General features: G+C 49.3%; 1 protein-coding gene across 1 annotated transcript in view; it reads right to left on the reverse strand.

Annotated features, from left to right (window-relative positions):
• Window positions 1–17,307, reverse strand: part of GNB5 (G protein subunit beta 5) — a 36,446-nt gene that overhangs the window by 3,551 nt on the left and 15,588 nt on the right. Inside the window, exons 5-10 of the mRNA XM_036301762.1 lie at window positions 15,060–15,192; window positions 9,833–9,976; window positions 5,980–6,071; window positions 3,830–3,878; window positions 1,264–1,360; window positions 103–269 (exon numbers count right to left, since the gene is read on the reverse strand). Of these exons, the coding sequence (XP_036157655.1) occupies window positions 103–269; window positions 1,264–1,360; window positions 3,830–3,878; window positions 5,980–6,071; window positions 9,833–9,976; window positions 15,060–15,192 (682 nt within the window). The remainder of the gene's footprint in view (window positions 1–102; window positions 270–1,263; window positions 1,361–3,829; window positions 3,879–5,979; window positions 6,072–9,832; window positions 9,977–15,059; window positions 15,193–17,307) is intronic.

The following is a 17,307-nucleotide window of genomic DNA, read 5'->3' on the forward strand; positions in this document are numbered from 1 at the left end:
TAGCTGTCCAGCCTCTCCTAGCTCACTCGGACTTCTGCTTTCAGGAAGGCCAATCACGCCTCTTCTCACACACAGAGTAAAATAGAAAGTCTCCTCGCTTACTCTTAGGGTGTGATCCCAGGATCCTGAGCAAAAAGCAGTCCCATCAGGGGAAACTCGTAGAGTACTGACACGGTTTTCATGTCCAAACAGGATGGAGACTCGAGCCCCCTTGAGCACATCCCAGACGTTGATGGTATAATCGTTGTATCCAGCAAACAGCAGGCGACCTGGAAGCAGGAGGATGTGATAGTTATTAAACCAGTTCCTTCCTTCCTGTTTTTCTTTTTCATGACTCTCGCTCGCTTGCTTGTTCGTTCATTCGTTCATTCGTTCATTCGTTCATTCATTCATTCATTCACTCGTTCACTCGTTCACTCCTTCAATAAACAGTGATTTAGTGCCCCCGTGTGTCAGATACTGTGCTTTGCCCTAAGGGTTCAGAGGAGAAAGCACAGTTGCTGCCCCTGTGGAGGATGGCCTTGGTAGGCAGACACATAAATCATAGCACCATGTGATAAGGACTATACTGGAAGTGCTCAGCTATGTGTCATGTGCTATCCCATCACAGAGGAAGGGTCAAGGAAGACACTGCAGAGGAAATGACATCTGATGGGCTCTTGAGGGGTGAAGAGAAGTTGAAGTTTGCCATGCAGAGAAAAGAGAGAAAAGATGTTTCAGGCAGGAGTAGCTGCATGCATGCACGAAGGCTCAGGTGCAGAATTGGGGGAGTGTCTGGGGAAATTGAATGGTCCAGTGACCCAGAGTATCAGTGCTGCCTTAATGTTCACTAGCAGCCTCCCCAGCTGGGAGGGCAGAGGTGCCATGAGCTTCAGGGCATTGAGAAAGGTCACCCACCCTCCACCTCTGAAAAAAAAGTCCTTTTTCAGGTGTGAAGGGAGAATGGAAGGCTGGGGAAGAAGTGCCTAAAGGCCCTTCATATGTGAGCATTTGTCCATCTCTGCCTTGAAGAACAGTATTAGATGGGCACAGCCTTCATTTCCCCCGAAGTGACTGGGGCTGGGGGCAGCCACTGAGGGCAGGGCGAAGTAGGGCTCACACAGCCCGGGGGGCAAGAGGCGGGCACGCGGAACTGGCACAAAAGGAGACTATTTGGCATATGGGCCCACAGGAAGTTTAGCTGAGGGGCCGCGTGACGGAGAGCTGGGTGTCACTTAGGTCCTGTTTTACAGTCCCGGGAAAGCTTCTGACATAAAATCTTACCACTGAGGGAGAAGTCCACGCTGGATGCTCCAAATATGATACTCTCCTTGGAATAGATGGCGACCTCTCTGTCCGCCCGGAGGTCGTAGAGGCGACACTGGGGTGCAAACAAAGGAGCACTTACTTCTGGCTCCAGTTTGGCGAGGCGACACCACAGAGCCACCAGCAGGTGCCAATGGCTTGTGTGGTTGCAGAGGTAAGGGAGCCACCTCTTAGGTTCTCTCTCCCAGTATTTTCTCCCCCAATCCCGATGCCTATTCATCTCCAATGGAGACTTAAAGACACAGCAAATACAGAGGACTTCTTCAGGTACAAAACCAAAAATGAAGCCCAGCCTTTTTTTCTGATGAGGGATACATGGTCATTGCAGAAAATTCAGAAAAACTCAAAATGCATAGAAAACAAAATAAAAGTCACCCCAAATCCTAGAGATATTGACTAAACCTTTTTCCTTCAGACTTACTTCTGTTTTATGTGTGTATTAAAAAAATAAATAATGAAAAAAAAAACATAGGGTGAATGTTTCATTACTTTTCTCATTATGTTATGAGCGTTATCTCATATCATTAAATAATCTTCCAAAAAAACCAATTAATGTGGTTGTTAATCTTCATGTAGATATATCAGAATCTAGTCATATCCTGTTAAAAAGATCTTTGTTTTTATTTTTTCTCTTTTATAATAAAACTAGAGGCCCGGTGCACGGATTCATGCACAGGTGGGGTCCCTAGGCCTGGCCAGCAATCAGGGCCGATCAGGGATGGGCCGATCAGGGCCTGCCAGCCAGGGGGAGGGACAGGGTGTGGGAGGTTGGCTGCTGGCCCCGAGGAGGGAGCAGGCCCTCGGCTCTCCTGGCAAAGGGGCTGCTTCCGCCACCACCCAGCCTCGGTTCCCCATCCCAGCCAGGGGCCGAAGGCGCCGGGCAGGGTCAGGAGAGGAGGCAATGGTTGCTGGACTAGGCGCGGAAGGAACGAACGCTGGACGCTGATGCCACTGGCTGGCTGTGGGAGGTTGGCTGTGGGAGTGCACTGACCACTGGGGGGTAGCTCCTGCACTGAGCATCTCCCCCCAGTGGTCAGTGCACGTCATAGCGACTGGTCGACCGGTCGTTCGGTTATAATGGTTGCTTAGGCTTTTATATATATATATATAGATTATCTCCCATTCTTATGTAAAAATCCCTGATGTCCTCCTTATAATAGCTATGGAATAGAATCTTTAGGATAGAATTATTTCCAAGAAATAGCATGTCTAGATCAAAGGGTAGAGATATTTTGAAAGTTCTTCTATCACAGAACTGCTTTCTAGAAGGCTGGTACCCAGGGTCCTGATCAGGCTGGCCCCAGACTCCTCGCCACACCACCTCCACCCGAGCATTTCTCCTGCAGCTGAGCATCTGATCATTGAAACTTGCATTTCTTGGATTAGAGGTGATTTTGGAAACATTTTCAGTTTATTTGCTATTTTGGGTGTATTGCTTTATAAATGGTCTGCATTCTATCTTTCTTTAAAATTGGGGTATATTTCTTATTGATTATGCCTCCCCATTCATATCTAAAGGATTTCAACTTGGTCTGGCATACATGTAGCAAGGATTTTTCCAAAATGTATGCACTAACATTTGGTTATATATTTTTGACATCCATAAGTTAAATTTTTATTATTACCAAAACTCTCAATCCATTCCTTTGTAATTTCTTCCATAGTATTGAATCAGAATCAAAACTATTATTACTATTATTTAATAATTTATTTGGTATTTTCAGGGCACAAGAAGGTATTTCTTTTCTCTTAAAAACAATCAGTGAACATAATTTTTTAATTAGTATCAAAAGCTTTAAAACTAGGCCTATTTTTTAAAAAATATATTTTATTGATTTTTTACAGAGAGGAAGGGAGAGAGATAGAGAGTTAGAAACATCGATGAGAGAGAAACATCGATCAGCTGCCTCCTGCACACTCCCCACTGGAGATGTGCCCACAACCAAGGTACATGTCCTTGACCGGAATCGAACCCGGGACCCTTCAGTCCACAGGCTGATGCTCTATCCACCGAGCCAAACCGGTTACGGCAAAACTAGGCCTATTTTTAACTCAGAAAGTTCATGTCTGAGAATTCATTCTATGGAAATAATGAGAGGCTCCAAAAATACTTACTTATAGCAGTGTTTTTAAACAGGAAAAAAACACATACCTTGAAAACCCAAATGTCCCAAAATTGAAGACTGGCTAAGTAAATGATGGTTTGTCTATAACATGGGAAACTGTTTAATCATTAAGAAAAAATAATATAGAACAATTTTTATTGGCATAGGAAAATGTCCACAATCTATTAGTAAGTGAAAAAAAGCAAATTTTGTTTAACAAGGAAAGAGACAGAAAGGAATTCATCTAATTGTGATTTTTCCTGGGTAGGGAGATTAAGGTAATTTAATTTCTCCCCAAGATTACTTCAAAGAATACACATTATTTTTGTAATCAGGAAAAAAAGTTATTTAAAAAAATAAAATGAAGGCAGCACATCTCTCTCTCAAATAAGAAAGCTCTCAATGACTTGGGAACATACCGTAGCATCGTCCGATCCTGAGGCAAAGGCATCTCCGCTCGGGTAGTACCTGCAGAGAGGAAGTTGGGGAGAAAGCACTTTAGATGGTGACTCCCAACCCTGGGTGCCCGTCACAACCGTCTGGGAAGCTGTCCCGTGCTAGGCCCTCGGAATCAGGATCCCCACTTCTAGGGACATAAGGACCATTTGTTACAGAGGCCAGAGAGGGAAGCTCATCCGGCAGACCGCTGGCCTCTAGTTTTCTTCCCTGTCGATAGGGGACAGTGGCACTGGCCTTGCAGAGTGCTGGTGAGGAGTAAATGTGATAACGCGGGTATCTGTACCAGGCATGGAGCACAGAGCAGGTCCCCGGACCCGGAGTTTTCCTTGACCACATACCTCATTCCTAAGACGTGGCCCAGAGCTCAGGGCCACGGCAAAACCAGGCCTATATAACCAAGAAAGTGGTTATAAACACAGACACTGGAATCAGACACACAGAGCCACATGCAGATCCCTGCACTGACCACTTACTGCATGGGATACTTGTGCAAAGTGACTTCACCTTGCACAGCCTATTTCCTCGTCAAGAGGGAATAAGACAGCATATGCAAAGAATGTGGCACGGTGCCAATAAACAGCTTTCAGTCAGTAACGATGCTTTCTGTCACAGTCACTCTTTTCTATAATCCGCTTCCCAGAGAGAGGCAGGCCTCCGTGGAGACCTGGTGGAATAGTGGCCATCAGAAGAGGATCAGGGCAAAGGCAAAAGCATGGGTGAGAGACTGCGCCTTTTTAAGCTGTATCTCAACATAAGGGTTTACTTGATTTTTGTGGATATTCTGTCCTGCACCTTAGTAACTTCATTTTCTATCTGTAGTAAATTCTGGATTGATTTTCTTTGATTTTCTAGGTAATTGCTACACATTTGCAAAAAGTGATAGCCTTTTTCCTTTTATCTTATCCCATATTTGAGGGCAGGGAGCTAGACAATTCTTACTAACATTTCTACTACTAATGTAATTAAGTTGTCTCATTTTATTCTTGCTTTTAAGGGGAACAAGCCTAGTATTGCCCAGGAAGCATAATGAAGATTCCTGGGTGATTATAATATATATGCTGTTGGAACAGTGTCACCTTCCAAATTTATATGTCAAGTACTGACCTCTCTCTTAGGATCCAATTCATAAATCCTACATGTCATTTGGCCCTTTTCATGTCATCCTGTGGAATTTGGGCTCAAGTAACCAGCACAGAGATGCTGACACTCTGACTACTGCCACTGCTCTGAGTAATAAACTGTCCTTCATCTCTGACCCAGCAGTCTCATGTCTTCTATCTACCAGCAGCCAGGAACTTGTGGTAGCCTAACTTGATAGCTTGCAGGTCGTGTAAAACCTCAGAACATTCCCAATTCTAGACAGTTCTGTCTCTATTATGCTTTCTTAGTTCCAGCCGCCATCCTTTCTCTCTTGATCTCACACAACTTCTTTCTAACCAGCTGTCACACTTCCTTCCATTCTTGCTCCCCTATACCCTGTTCTCCACACAGCAGCCAGAATGATGTTTTAAAGGCAAAACATAGATCATGTTAGCCACCCTCTCCCCCAACTCAACAATCTGGCCTTTTGTTAGGTCCCTGAACATCTCATCTCCCCCCAGCTTTTTGTAAGCCTGGCTCTTGTATAATCCTGGCCTCAATTTAAATATCATCTCCTCAGAGAGGCCTTCCCTGACTATTCTAAGAAACAACCCATCCCATTACATCTCCTTGTTTTACTTTTATTCATAGCACTTATCAGTATCTCAAATTAAATCATACATTTGTTTATTTGTGCATTGTCTTGTCTCCTGCAGGAAAGGAGAGACCTTGTCTATCTTATTCACAACTGTATTCCCAGTTCCTGGGATAATGTTTAGCCTAGAAGTACTCAATAAATATTTGTTGAATGAATGAATGAGAGATACTGACTCATTGCCCCTGGTACAATTATATTAAAAGGTCTCCAAAAGCTTTGGAGCGCTATTCAATCCCACCACAGATCAGCCATTCTTGCTGGGAGGCCTCTCAGCCCAGTACACTGAGCCTGGAGGCGGTGATGGGCTCAGGATCACCCCAAGCCAGGGAGCCCAGGAGAACAGAGGAGTAGCTGAACACCCTACTCACTGACCGGACACTGTTGACGTCTGATTCATGAGTTTCAAAGGCCTGCACGCACTGGCCGGAGCGCATGTCCCACACCATGGATTTCTTGTCACATCCCTACAAATGCAAAGTTACCCAGAGTTAAGGCCGCTGCAAGGAATGCCCACAGACAGGCATGAGTTCCAGTTATGTAACACAGACCATTTATGTCGGAGACCAGCTTTGCTTAAGGCCACTTCAACTGATGAGGCCTTAGAAGGCCAGAACTAAATCTTGGATTCGGCGGGGGCCAAGGGAAGGACCCAGCTTCCCCCTGTAGCATGTTTTCTTCTTTGGCAGCTTACTGAGTGGGCACAAACTGTCCAGAGCCTACTCTCACCTTCCCCATGGCATTTCCCATGTCTTCATTGTTCCCTTTCCTTCCTCCTCCCTCTATCGCTGCCTCTCTAAGCCCAGAGGGGAGAGCAGACAGACAGTGGTGCCAGGTGGGTCCTCCCAGCTTTGTCTCAGGCGTCAGGGGCAGCCCTGAGCAAAGGTGGACCTCTAGGTGCCTCTGGGCCATCTGCACCCCAGCAGCCCCCTGGCTGGGGATCAGCAGAGCAGGAGCCCAGTCATGGCGCTGCCAGCAGTTAGCTGGCTGCCTGGGCCAGTCACCTACCTGGCTTCCACCTCAAGACCTGTAAGCCACTCTCTCTGGATCGCCAGCCTGACCCAGAGGTTCATAAACATACGATTCCTACATTATACGATCATGGTTCTAGGAGCATTTTGATAAAGTCCTGCAGAGCAGTCCTGTTGTCAAGTTTGGGGACTATGATGTGGTCTCTCACTTGTCAAATAGAAGAAGTACTGGATTTGGTGTCCAAATTGTTGGTTTCAACTTAGAGGATGGGGACGGGGACAAGGCACCATAACTGACATCTCAGGAAGACCTGCTGTGGGTTCAGCACTGAGTGTCTTTACTGAGAATGAGGACGAAGGACCAGGAGTGTTTTCTAACCCTTAGAGGACACTAAATCAGAGGGGTTTAATGCTCTGAAAGAGACAACAGAATCTACCATGACAGTGACAATTTGAGTAAACAGCACAGCCGAGGAGAGAAACACAGTTATTCAAACGTGCAGAAATGAAATACACAGAGATGGTCAAGTGCCCAAGAATAAAAGCGAGGCCCCTGCTATTTAGAGGCAGAGAGCCCTCGCCTGAGGCCCAGAACTAAGAGGTGGACAGCTGGGAGCAAAGGGTCTCATGTCTTCCAGCTGCAAACATCACTTTGATAAGGGTTAGCTGCTAGCTTAATTAGGCAGAGAGGAAGGGAGGGTCCAGGGAGGATGGAGGCATTTCTGGCCTGAGCAATTAAAATAGCCATAAACCAAGGACAGAGGGATCTCTGGCCTGAGCAGCTGGGAGAGCCATAGGGGTAATAAAACATCTCTGGCCAAGACAACTAAGAGAGAGCCATAAGGGAGATCAAAAGCAACTCCAACTTGAACAGATTAGATGGATAATGTTGCAAAATGAGGAGGAGAAAATGGGGGGGAGGCACGTGGGCTTTAGACTTTAAAACTAATACTATGTAGAAGAATGACCAATGAGGAAAGCCGGGGGTCTTAAATTAAGGAAAGGGTCCAATTGCTAAGGGTCAGATTCAAACAAAGAACTACAACATATATAAACCAGAGACAAAGGAACATGAGACAGATTTTAGATTTTTGGACTTAGATTTTTCCCATCAGAGAGAGAAAGAGAGAAAGCGAGTGAGCATTTTTTTCCCCATTTGAGGGCCCCTCCGCAGGGGGGTCCCCTTTGGGGATTCTTGCCCAGATGGAGTTTTATATGCTTTCAATAAGTTTCCTCATTTTTATCAAAGAAATCTGTTAGTCCACGAATTTATTCTTCAACTTCGCCAGACAAGAATCCACAGAAGTCTGTACCCTGAACCCCACGTTTCAAAATCTGTTAGTCCACGAATTTATTCTTCAACTTCGCCAGACAAGAATCCACAGAAGTCTGCACCCTGAACCCCACGTTTCAATTTGATGGTGTAGCATCATCGACCTCTCCTGACTGACTCGAGGTCAGGCCAGCCAGCTTAATTCCCCATTTTTATTCCTAGCTGTCCACAAAAATACTCGCCCCTACTATTTGTATAACACAACGTAAACTCTTCTACCTACTATTCATAATGTCCTGGGGAAGGGAGGAGGCAAGAACTATTGTGCATCACGCCCAGTTTACAGATGATGAAGTTTAGAGTGAGGTAGCAAAGCCGGGACCCAGGCATCCTGATTCCTAGCCTAGTGCTGCTCTGTGTCACCGTGGCCTGTCTGCCCAACTGAGACCTCAGATACACTGTTCGATGGTGACTGGCAGGGGTGGGGCAGGAGAGTGTCCCACCAGCCCCAACGCTCTGTTCACACACAGTGCTGCCTCACTGAGCGTGTGCCCTGGTGGCCACTTGCAATGCTGTCAGATACAAACTCCACTATTTATCTGAGGAATGATTTTTAAATGTGGCAGATACGTGCCCCGAGTGATAGCAGTCACACCAGGAGAACATTCCAGATCCTTCCGTGGATGCTGAATGTCGGGGCAGATTGGGAGGCCCTCCCAGTACCACCATTGCTGCAGGAGCTGGGGGTGCAGTGGGGAGCTGGGGGTGCAGTGGTGACCTGGAGTGCAGTGTTGACCTGGGGGTGCCATGGGGAGCTGGGGTACAGTGGTGACTTGGGGGTACTGTGGGGAGCTGGGGTACAGTGGGGGGCTAGGGGTGCAGAGGGGAGCTGGGGGTGCAGAGGGGAGCTGGGGTACAGTGGGGAACTGGGGGTGCAGAGGGGAGCTGGGGGTGCAGAGGGGAGCTGGGGTACAGTGGGGAGCTGGGGTGCAGAGAGGAGCTGGGGGTGCAGAGGGGAGCTGGAGGTGCAGAGGGGAGCTGGGGTACAGTGGGGAGCTGGGGTGCAGAGGGGAGCTGGGGGTGCAAAGGGGAGCTGGGGGTGCTGTGGGAACCTGGGAGTGCAGTGCTGACCTGGGGGTGCCATGGGGAGCTGGGGTACAGTGGTGACTTGGGGGTGCTGTGGGGAGCTGGGGTACAGTGGGGGGCTAGGGGTGCAGAGGGGAGCTGGGGGTGCAGAGGGGAGCTGGGGTACAGTGGGGAGCTGGGGGTGCAGAGGGGAGCTGGGGTTACAGAGGGGAGCTGGGGTACAGTGGGGAGCTGGGGTGTAGAGGGGAGCTGGTGGTGCAGAGGGGAGCTGGGGGTGCAGAGGGGAGCTGGGGGTGCAGTGGGAACCTGGGGGTGCAGAGGGGAGCTGGAGGTGCAGAGGGGAGCTGGGGGTGCAGAGGGGGGCTGGGGTACAGTGGGGAGCTGGGGGTGCAGAGGGGAGCTGGGGGTGCTGTGGGAACCTGGGAGTGCAGTGCTGACCTGGGGGTGCCATGGGGAGCTGGGGTACAGTGGTGACTTGGGGGTGCTGTGGGGAGCTGGGGTACAGTGGGGGGCTAGGGGTGCAGAGGGGAGCTGGGGGTGCAGAGGGGAGCTGGGGTACAGTGGGGAGCTGGGGGTGCAGAGGGGAGCTGGGGTTACAGAGGGGAGCTGGGGTACAGTGGGGAGCTGGGGTGTAGAGGGGAGCTGGTGGTGCAGAGGGGAGCTGGGGGTGCAGAGGGGAGCTGGGGGTGCAGTGGGAACCTGGGGGTGCAGAGGGGACCTGGGGGTGCAGTGGGGGCCTGGGGGTGCAGAGGGGACCTGGGGTTGCAGAGGGGAGCTAAGGAGTACCTGAAAACCCTTTCAGGAACCCATCCCATCTAGTCCCAGGAAGTGACATGAATTGCCACCACCACCCTCCCTGGTAGACAGAGGACTCTAGACATGTTCCTTGGGTCTTTACCCCGGACACGAAGGTGTTTCCCGTCTCTGAGGGCGCCAGGTCCAAGCAGAGCACGTCGGCCCCGTGCCCGTGGAAGCTCTGCAGCAGCTGCCCGCTCTCCACGTCCCACAGGGCGCAGGTCCCGTCGCCGCTTGCCGTCAGGATCTGACGTGGGAAAGGACAGGAAGAGTGTGTTGTCATTATTAGCTCTGTGAGGGGCAAGGCCATCAGGGAAAAGAGGCTACACACACACACACACACACACACACACACACACACACACACGCACACGACCCTGTCACTGAGCTGCGTTCCTGGGCCTGTCCTCCAGCGTACGGATCCAGAGGCCTCCCTGCTGTACCCGCGGGGCTCTCCACTGCCTGGCATGCATGACTCTGTGAACATTTGCTGAACAGAACTGTGACTGGCTCCCACAAGCAGCCTCGCCCACGGTTGTACAGGCCCAGTCACCGGCTGCCCGCTATAGAGTGTGGGGCGAGTCCTGAGATTCTGCAGTTCTCACAAGCTCCCGGTGCTGCCGACGATGGTCACTGGGCCCCATCGGCAGCAGCCAGGGTCGAGGCAGCATTTTGTTAGACACCCTCCTATTGCTGCTTCTCCCAGGTCAGGGTGCTCTCCAGAGGCCCCCGGGCCACTGAAAGGTGCTGACACTCGTGCGCACAGGGCCAATGAGCACTGGTCACGTGCTGATGACGTCCCGGCGCTCTGCCAGGGTTAGGGTTTGCGGGAGGATTGGGTCTTGGCCTCCACTCTCCTGAAGCTCGCTCAGTTTAACAGGATTGGCTGTCAAAGCAGAAACCAACCTAATCCCCTGTCTCCGTGTTAATCAGTTCTGGGACCAGGCATACTCTCCTGATGCTGTGCTACACACCACTGTGACCAGCAAAAATAACCTGCCTGCTTGCTCTAGGAAATACCTGCTCCTGCAAAATAGGACTGTGAACCAAGTAAACAACTTATTAAGACTAACTGCTTGCTCATCAAGACGGGCTTTAAGGCCCTTATCTCACTGGGCTCACCAACCCAAAGCTATTAAATCGTCAGCCAGTTTCTCACTGTGAGAGGTCCACCTTAAAACCACCCAGTGCAGTATCTGAAAGCCTCCAAGCAGCCTTCCCTGCTTTCTCCACCTTAAGGCCTATAGAGTCTCAGGTTGGGGTTCCCTTCCTCACGGCAGTAGGTCTAAGGAACTTGGCATTGCTGACGGGGTCTTGTAGACAAGACATTGATCACTGACAGAGTGTGGGAAGTGCTGAGAAACAGGTGGGCCCACGGAGGGCACCAAATGCACCCTGGGGCATCTGAGCTGGTCTTAGAGGATGAGTGACAGCTGGCCAGGGGAAGGAGGCAGGGCACTGCAGTGACCATCCACCTCTGCACTGGATGAAAGGTGTGTCTGTGGAGAGTGAAGACTTCAGTCTGCAGACAAAAAGCAGCTATGGAAAGCTTCCGAGCAGAATGATAAGATCAGGGTGTATTTTCGGAGACTCTGTCAGCTCAGTGCCGAGATCCCTCCGTAAAGGCCGGCCCACACAGGGAGAGAAACGCTGGGCTGCCTGGGGAAAGGCATGGGGGCAGAGCCAGTGCATGAGGCTTGGGCTCCGGAGCATACCTTCGTGGGGTTGGGAGAAGGCAGTGGGATCCAGGGCTCCCAGACCCAGCTGACGGCACCACAGCACCCTGGAGCCAGGAGAAGCCATGGGGGGGATGACAAGCCATAGCAGAACCTTCCGGTGCCCCACCTTCTGGCTGCTCCTGGGCCTGGAGGAGGTGATAAGACAGTGCAGGAAGTGGCTGTACAATGTCAAGTGCCCACAGCAGAGAGCCCTCTGTGGGTGATAGTTACTGATGGCCGAGGAAAGAAAACAGGAATCAGGCCTTAAGGACTGCGGGCATGCAATGGCCCACTGACCTGCTGCACCTTCAATTTCCATTCGCTGGCATCTTCTCCCCCACTTTTTAAATATATATATATATTTTTATATATAAAGAGTCACTGTAGTGCCCTGCCTCCTTCACCTGGCCAGCTGTCATTCATCCTCTCTCTCTCCTCTCTCTCTCTCTCTCTCTCTCTCTCTCTCTCTCTCTCTATATATATATATATATATATATATATATATATATATAATTGATTTCAGATAGGAAGGGAGAGGGAGAGGGAGAGAGAGAGACAGAAACATCAATGATGAGAGAGAATCACTGATCGGCTGCCTCCTGCACACCCTCTACTGGGGATTGAGCCTGCAACCTGGGCATGTGCCCTTGACTGGAATTGAACCTGGGACCCTTCAGTCCGCAGGCTGACGCTCTATCCACCGAACCAAACCAGCCAGGGCTAGGCTGTACACTTTTTAATGGGTGATTTTATGATATGTGAATTGTAGCTCCATTTTCTAAAATGTCACATACACACAGAAAGCATAAAGAGGAAAGAAAAAGATCATTAGGATTCTAAGGAGGAGAAAGGCCTGAAGAACTCAGTGTTTCAGGGGGAAGAGGAGAGGTGGAGGTGGAAGGCCTCCCGCCTTCCCATTCCCTCTCCTTCTCTCCTGCACGCTAGGCCTAGCACTGACAGGGAGGGAACACGTTACAGGAGGGGAATCTGCTCCCACCTGGCCTTGGGCCTTCGGGCTGCACTGTCTGGGCATGGATGTCCTGCTGGGAAGTCTGGGGAGGCCTAGGATCACCTCCCGGACAAGAGCTGGGAGAGTTCCGGAGCGTTCAGGCTTCTTGGGTCTAGTCCCCAAGGTCCTCCTCAAGGTCCCCACTGGGAGGAAGCTCTCAAATTTGGGGAATTTTCAAGGCTGCAAATCCCTGCAGCTGTCCATGGGACTCCCTACAGCCTCAGCTTCCATCAAACCTACATCCGACAAGATGAGCAAGGCTGGTAAAAGTAGCTTATGAACACACAAGACTCTGACCGCATCTTAACTTGGGTACTTGTACTTTGAACTATGGTACAACTCCCTCCAATCGCTCCAGGCCCACACCCACTAGTGCATGCGCCATGCCGCTCCTGTCCTAGCACTTGCAGAGGGTCAATATCTCCACTCTGTTTTGGGGACGCCAGGTCCAAATAACCTGCTTTACATGATTGCTACAGGCTAGCTCGTTAGTTTGGTCATTTTTCATACCATGCTCTTCAATCAAACAAATGGATTGCTTTTAGAAGTAAAAAGTAAATTCTTAATATTTTAAAGATACTTTGTGATCTTCATTACAATGTAAGTACAAATAAATTTCTAAAACCAAACACTCATGACTATAAATGCACTAAACATAACCTCTGTGTCACTCATTTATTCTAGAATGTAAAGAATTTACAGCTTTAATGCCATAGTCTTATACCAGCCCCTTGAGGGTTTTTAAAAATATATATTTTTATTGATTTCAGAGAGGGAGGGAGAGGGAGAGGGAGATAGGAACATCCATGATGAGAGAGAATCATTGATCGGCTGCCTCCTGTAGGCCCCACACTGGGGATCGAGCCCACAACCCGGGCATGTGCCCTGACTGGGAGTCAAACTGCGACCTCCTCGTTCATAGGTTGATGCCACACCAGCAGGGCGAGTTTTTCTTTTTTTCATCCTTGATCCCAGAAATGGGAGGAAGCCTCAGGTTCATTAATTCATTAGTACCCACACCAGGCCATGCATCTGAACTGTTGTGTAATGAAGCTTTGTGTTAATATCAATAATAAAACAGTAAGAGCTAATACTTACCAGGGACTGTATGTATTATTTTATACCCATCATCTAGTTTAATCCTCAGAAAACCTTACCAGGGAGGAATTTAGTGCCATCCTCACTTGTAGGTGAGAAAACAAAACAGGGAACACACCTTGCTTAGGACTGACCAGGCCGAATGCAGTGGAGCCAGGACTCGATCCCCGCTGTCTGACTCTGAGCCGTGCCCTGTGCCCTGTGCCCTGGTGGGGTGGCCAGCGGACTTCCCTCTATTCTGTCTATCTCCCTCTGGCTGCCTATTAGGAAACAAGCACTTTCTGCCTTCCAGGTGCCCCACTTCGGTCCCCAACTCAGAGTGAGGGTGACAGGTCTCCACCAGAGACACTTGAGATGCCTGACGACCCCTGTGCCTGCATCCCTCTGTGGCTTCCTTCTTCCACACTGAGATCCTCTCTTGCTTTGCTACTGCTCAGGCTCAAAGGCATCTATCAGGTTGTGGCTGCTGCAGCCAGCTGGGCCCACAGCTCCCCCTACTGTACAGGTCTGCAAGGCTCCTGGTCCCAATCACCAGGTGTAAATACTACACTTCAAGCCTGACACCCCTCTTGTCAGCAATTAAACCATGACCCAGTCACCTGGTCTCCCTGACTGAGTCAGCTGAGGCCAGAGTGGGCCATGGAAGGCTTTATCTGACTCAAACTCTCCTGCTTAAAACAAGTCCAAATATGACCCAGCCTTGGGCTGTGTCCCTGCCCACTTCTCAGGCTGCCTGCCTCCCACTGGGCTCCCCTCACACCTCACTGGCAACACGCTCACCCTCCAAGGCTGGTCCAGGCAACTCCGTGTGGCCTGTGACCACCCCTCCCACCCTGAGCTCCCAGCCTTCCCCGCTGTTCAGTCCTGACTGGTTTCCGTGAAGGTCCCTGAGGGCAGAGACTGAGTGTCCCTGTGGCCCAGAGCCAGGTAGCGCCTGGCAACATGGGTGGTGGACACCTGGAAAGGTCTGCTGAATAGATGTGGAGAAATAAACTACGTTATACTTTTACAACTTGTTAAGAAAATGTGGTCTACGTGTTTAGTATTTTTTCTTTGGGTTTACCCAGAGTAGAGCACAGATCTACTACCTAACGCTTCGTCTTTTGCATCTGTTCAAACAGGAGTGTGAAGCAGATTCAGCGAAGCGTGTGAAGCGCACACTCTGAAGCTCGGCCGCTCAGGGAAGTTGCACACACATTCGTGCCTTGGAACCACCTCTCAGACCAGGAGGTGGACTTCCCACCCCAGGCTCCCTGATCCACCCCAACAAGGCAATCAGAGAAGGATGTTCAGTACGGCATGTAGTTTATCTCCTCTACCAACAGCCAATAGCCCTGGCTTTCCTCATTTCTGCTTTTATTTAAAACAATAATAACCAATGAGGAACAGGAGCTTCCTCTGGAGCACCCCTCCTGCTAAGAGGAACCCTGAAAAAGCCTCCGTTCTCCCCTGGGGCTCCTCCCCTGCCCTCCCGCAGGCTGGCCCTTCACCGGGCCCTCACTTACCTGCATGTCAGAGTTGGTGAAGCTGCAGGCCGACAGGTAGTTGGTGTGCATAGCCACAGACTTCTTTTTGGCAGCCATGCTTTCATTTTTGTCAAAGGTCAGTGGATACACAGAACACTTATTATCCAAACCCCTGGCATGGGAAGAAAGAAGTGTCAAATGTTGATGGAGGGCAATAGAGTGTGTGTATACTTTCTCATTCACACAGGCTTTTCAATAAAAATTTTCCCTTGAGAGCAGTATCACACACTGTAACCTTTCCCCCAACTTTCACTTTGGAGATTTACAAATGCACTGTAAAACTGAAAAAAAAAATAGTACAATGAACACTCAATCCCTTCACCTAAACTCCTAACTTAACATTTTGCGGGAACAAATTCTGAACCATCTGAATGCAAATTGCAGACATGACATGTTACATCTAAATACTTGAATTTGCAAGGGCCCAATCAAGGGTCACACAGTGCATTAGGTTTTTATATCTTTTTAAGATCATTTAATCTAGAACAGGCCCTCTATTTTTTGGTGTTCACAACCACAGACCTTAGGCTACTTGTCGTATAGAATGTCACACATTCTGGACTTGTCACACTGTCATGTGGGTGAGAATGACTTGCACTTGGCTGTGGCCAGAACCAGCCTGCTGGGGACCAGGGCTCCTCGACCCTGGAGGCGAGCCACGCTGACGCTGCAAGCTTTGTAGCTCTGCTGGGCTGTGCATTGCTCAGGATTGCCTGCAACGCATGCGAGGCAGAGAAGTTTGCAGTGTGACGCATCTGGTGTTGAACCTCTGCTTTAGTAGCTAACTCATTTTGCAATCTTGGTTTTGCTTTTTTTTTTTTAGGTTCTCAGAGCCTCAGTTTCCTCAACTATAAAACGAGTATACCCCACCCACGTATCACAAGGGGCTGTTGTGAAGACTGCACAGAATTCAGAATAGTCACCGACACAGGATAGATGCCCAGTAAGTGGTCACTAGCATTAGTTTTATATCCTACTTGCTTGGAGGCAGGCACTACATTTTATTCAACTTTGAATTCCTCTAGGACACCCAGTCCAGTCACTCAGTGTACAATAGCTGAATGAATGCTTCTTGGGGAATATGGCTCTCAAGAAAAAACAAAACACTTACATGCTTACATAATTATACATCTATACTGGGACTGAGGCACTAGCCCTTCCTCCATCTGGACTCTCAGGGTGTCACCAGAAAGCCACCTGGGTGGGTCTTGGAAGCGTGTTCTCTCCCCTGCCGGCTGCCCTGCCCTACGGGAATCTCCCGCTGGGCTCCACGGAGTGAGGGTTAAAATAGGAAAGAGGCACAGCGTCATTTCTAAACTGCCACTGAAGACACTGTTCACTGTGGTGTTATATTCGCTGTGACCTAGCCCATATATTCTTGTTGTAATTTAGAACCAGACAGTTGCTATCTCAACATCAAATACTAAGCACTTACGTAACCCACCGAACTCTATGCATTTACTAAAATCAATGCCCAGTTAGAAACGTATTATCCAGGAGTTTAAAAATGTGGAGTATTTATTTCTATACTGGGTAGTGAAGAACTGGCTGTACCGAATGCGAGGGGTGGCCTGTGCCCTGGCCACAGAGGTGATCTCTAATGGGGGTGTCTGTTGGCTTGGGGCTCCAGGCACCTGACAGCCTAGTGGTGTGATCTGTGATGGGGGCTTTGGGACACCTGCTCCCTGAAGAAACCAGGAGACTGGAGAGTGAATATAAAATCTCTGGTCACCAAAGGCTCAGGCGAGTCCCCAGTTGGCATATGGTCACAGCTGTAGCTGGGAGGAGGTAACGCTGGCCGTGACTCCACAGGGAGGCACAAGTGGAGGTTTCGTGTTCAGACCCCTCCTGACTCTGCCCTGTTTCTCTTCCTTCGGCCGGTTCTCACTGTATCCTTTCACTGTGATAAAACCGTGAGCCTGAGCACAGCACTTTCCTGAGTTCTGTGAGTCATCCTCGTCAATTACTGAGCCGGAGGGTCGTGGTGGGGACCCTTCAATTTGCAGCTGGAATCTCAAGAGAGGGGAGTCTTGGGGCTCTGCCTTCTAACTGTACAGTTGGTTGAACGCCTCTGTACCTACCTTATAATTGTGTGGTGTGTATATATAAAATATCTGTGGTGTATATATAAAATAACTGTTCTTGCATATGTGGTATATATATATTCCTGTGAATATATATATATATATATATATATATATATATATACCCATGGTTTTTATTGGGG

This window comes from Myotis myotis, unplaced genomic scaffold (genome assembly GCF_014108235.1).
Source record: "Myotis myotis isolate mMyoMyo1 unplaced genomic scaffold, mMyoMyo1.p scaffold_m19_p_1, whole genome shotgun sequence".
NCBI classification, from domain to species: domain Eukaryota; kingdom Metazoa; phylum Chordata; class Mammalia; order Chiroptera; family Vespertilionidae; genus Myotis; species Myotis myotis.